Source organism: Glycine soja, chromosome 2 (assembly GCF_004193775.1).
Source record: "Glycine soja cultivar W05 chromosome 2, ASM419377v2, whole genome shotgun sequence".
Classification (NCBI taxonomy): domain Eukaryota; kingdom Viridiplantae; phylum Streptophyta; class Magnoliopsida; order Fabales; family Fabaceae; genus Glycine; species Glycine soja.
The window spans coordinates 43820576-43822823 of NC_041003.1; the positions used below are offsets into that span (position 1 = coordinate 43820576).

The 2248-nt window shown below is 34.7% G+C and overlaps 1 protein-coding gene across 2 annotated transcripts; it reads right to left on the reverse strand.

Moving 5' to 3' along the window:
• Nucleotides 1-424: 424 nt before the first annotated feature.
• LOC114396758 (probable N-acetyltransferase HLS1) lies at nt 425-1996 on the reverse strand. 2 transcript variants are annotated; one of them, XM_028358914.1, is made up of 2 exons: nt 1761-1996; nt 425-1495 (listed from the first exon to the last, which is right to left on the reverse strand). In XM_028358914.1, exons 1-2 carry the CDS (start codon nt 1842-1844, stop codon nt 509-511), a joined length of 1071 nt encoding a protein of 356 aa, XP_028214715.1. In that variant the 5' UTR covers nt 1845-1996; the 3' UTR covers nt 425-508. The 2 variants fall into 2 exon arrangements, with proteins under 2 accessions (XP_028214715.1, XP_028214706.1); XM_028358905.1 differs by having other exon boundaries at nt 1680-1996.
• Nucleotides 1997-2248: the final 252 nt, after the last annotated feature.

The window sequence follows — 2248 nt, forward strand, 5'->3', positions numbered from 1 at the left end:
CCAAACATATCATGTTCACACTTCAAACTAGCCAAATCCTCATGTTTCCTTTTTTTGGCTCAATAGTTTCTGTGACCATTTTCTTCGTTTTTCTACCTTGGAACTTTTCATCAACCAATGCATAGTTCTTTGTCATGGCCTTTTAAGTCAGCTTCAAGTTTTTAATTAGCAAAATTGTGACAATTTGTTAACTTCTACGACTTTTTCTATAGCGATATGGTTGATATTTATCAATACTTTAAGGCAGTTAGCATGATCATTGAAGTCATAACACAATTTTAATTAAGACATCAAGGTTTTATAATCATGAATGACTTTTATAAACACTAGTTAGTAGTATATATTCACAGGGATATTATTATTATTATTATTATTATTATCATTATTATTATTATTATTATTATTATTATTATTACATGGGGACTTGAATGACTTAACAAATTGGTTTATTCATGATCACATGTTTAAAGGAAAAAATTATTTATATTTACCCTTTGAAGTCTAGAGTTTAGACTTCTCGCGGGTCTACAAAGAGACCTCTTGGTGGGGTGTTGGTTAATTCATGAAACCTGTTTGTTCTTCCATTTTTCTTCAAAGCCTTTATACACCACAAGTCTGGACATGAGAACAATTTCCAATGTGGAACATGATGAATAAGCTCATGATCTCTTTCTCCAACTTCTGTCACAATGATCTTGCAATGCTCAGTCTTAGAAGCCATGTTGTGCACAAACTTGCACAAGGCCCTCACCAGCTTCCCAGAGAAAGGCCCTTCTTGGTACACCCCATAGATGAAGTAGAATCCAAAAGGACTAAAGAAATTAGGCAAGGTGGGCAATTTCAAGCAAGGGAAGATTCTATTCATCAAGCTCAAACTCTTTGTGAATAGCATGCAAGACAAAGGTGTTTTCCCTAGCCTTAGCTTGAAGATTTCCCCACAATTCCATACACTAAGCATAGCCCAACTATTGGGGACTTTTCCTTCTAAATTACCAAAACCACTATCCCCTTTGAAATAAGCCACCCATGTTCCCAAGCTTAGGTTGTTGGTTAGTATATTCTCTATGTCACTAGGGAAGAACTCAGTGGATGCTCCCATGAACCCTCTATAGAGGGATTCAGCTTTTTCAACCTTGATCCTGGCTATCTCTATGTTGGATGAGATTCCAAAAGGGTGATGATTCACTGGGTTTATGAGTATAGATGGAGTCCTAAACTTGATGTAGCCAAACTTGTTCATGAAGAGATTGATTGATGCATGGTTTTCTTTCTCTGTGGCCATGTATGCATAGTCCACATCATTGGAAGTGAACCATTCTTCTAGCTTTTGCACTAGGCTTGAGCCAATGCCTTTTTTTCTATTATGTGGAGAAACTCTTAGGCCTAAGACGTACCCTACCTTTGCCATATCCTTATTAGGATGATGATTATGAAGTGTGACCGTTTTTATTGAGCCTTGAATGACACCAACCAATTCGTTGTCCATCTCTGCCACCTAACACCAAATTGACCAATAAGTGATATGTACAAGTGAGAATCAAAGAATTAAAGGGAAGATTATAAATTGTGATCCATATATATAGAAATAAAGGGAGAAGGGTAAGGGGTGTGGATCATGAAGATTAATTAAGTAATAAGTAGTTATTAGTTAATGGTATATATGGTTTTGTATATTATACCAGCATTATGTACATGGGACAGTTTCGAATCCTACACATGGGGTCACCCATAGTGTCTAACACGCTTTCTGATGGCCCTACCTTGCATCTTCTCTCAAGATCTTCTACCTGAGCTCTATCGAATTGACACTCATAGCTTCGGATTTTGAACTCCTTCAATACCATATTCAATGAAACGTGATATTGTGTTGAAGATGTTTGAGTTATGCGTGGAGCAATAAGGAAAAAAATGGAGAAGCTCAAAGCCAAAGAAAATGTTCCAAATACATGTGGCAGATTAATCCAGCCAAAGGGAAGTAATAATACAAGTACTATAAGAGGAATAATGGTTGGGGGAAGACTTCGTGCTGGTAATCATTTATATGCACGAAAAAGAGAGATGTTACTAATAATAATGTATTTTTGTAAGTGTTCTTTTATCTTTACTTTTTCTTATCAATTTTTTAATCGCATATTCGTACGTATCACATGTTTCTCTTTATTGTAATATATATATATATATATATATATATATATATATATATATATATATATATATATATATATATATATATAGTGAGATTATTAGT

What these genes read in the sequence shown, in the direction of transcription:
- LOC114396758 (XM_028358905.1), bottom strand. Translation starts at nt 1,844, where the DNA reads ATGGTATTGAAGGAGTTCAAAATCCGAAGCTATGAGTGTCAATTCGAT. An exon ending in GTCCCATGTACATAATGCTG is followed by an intron (nt 1,496 to 1,679) that starts GTATAATATACA and finishes ATTTGGTGTTAG; the next exon opens with GTGGCAGAGATGGACAACGA.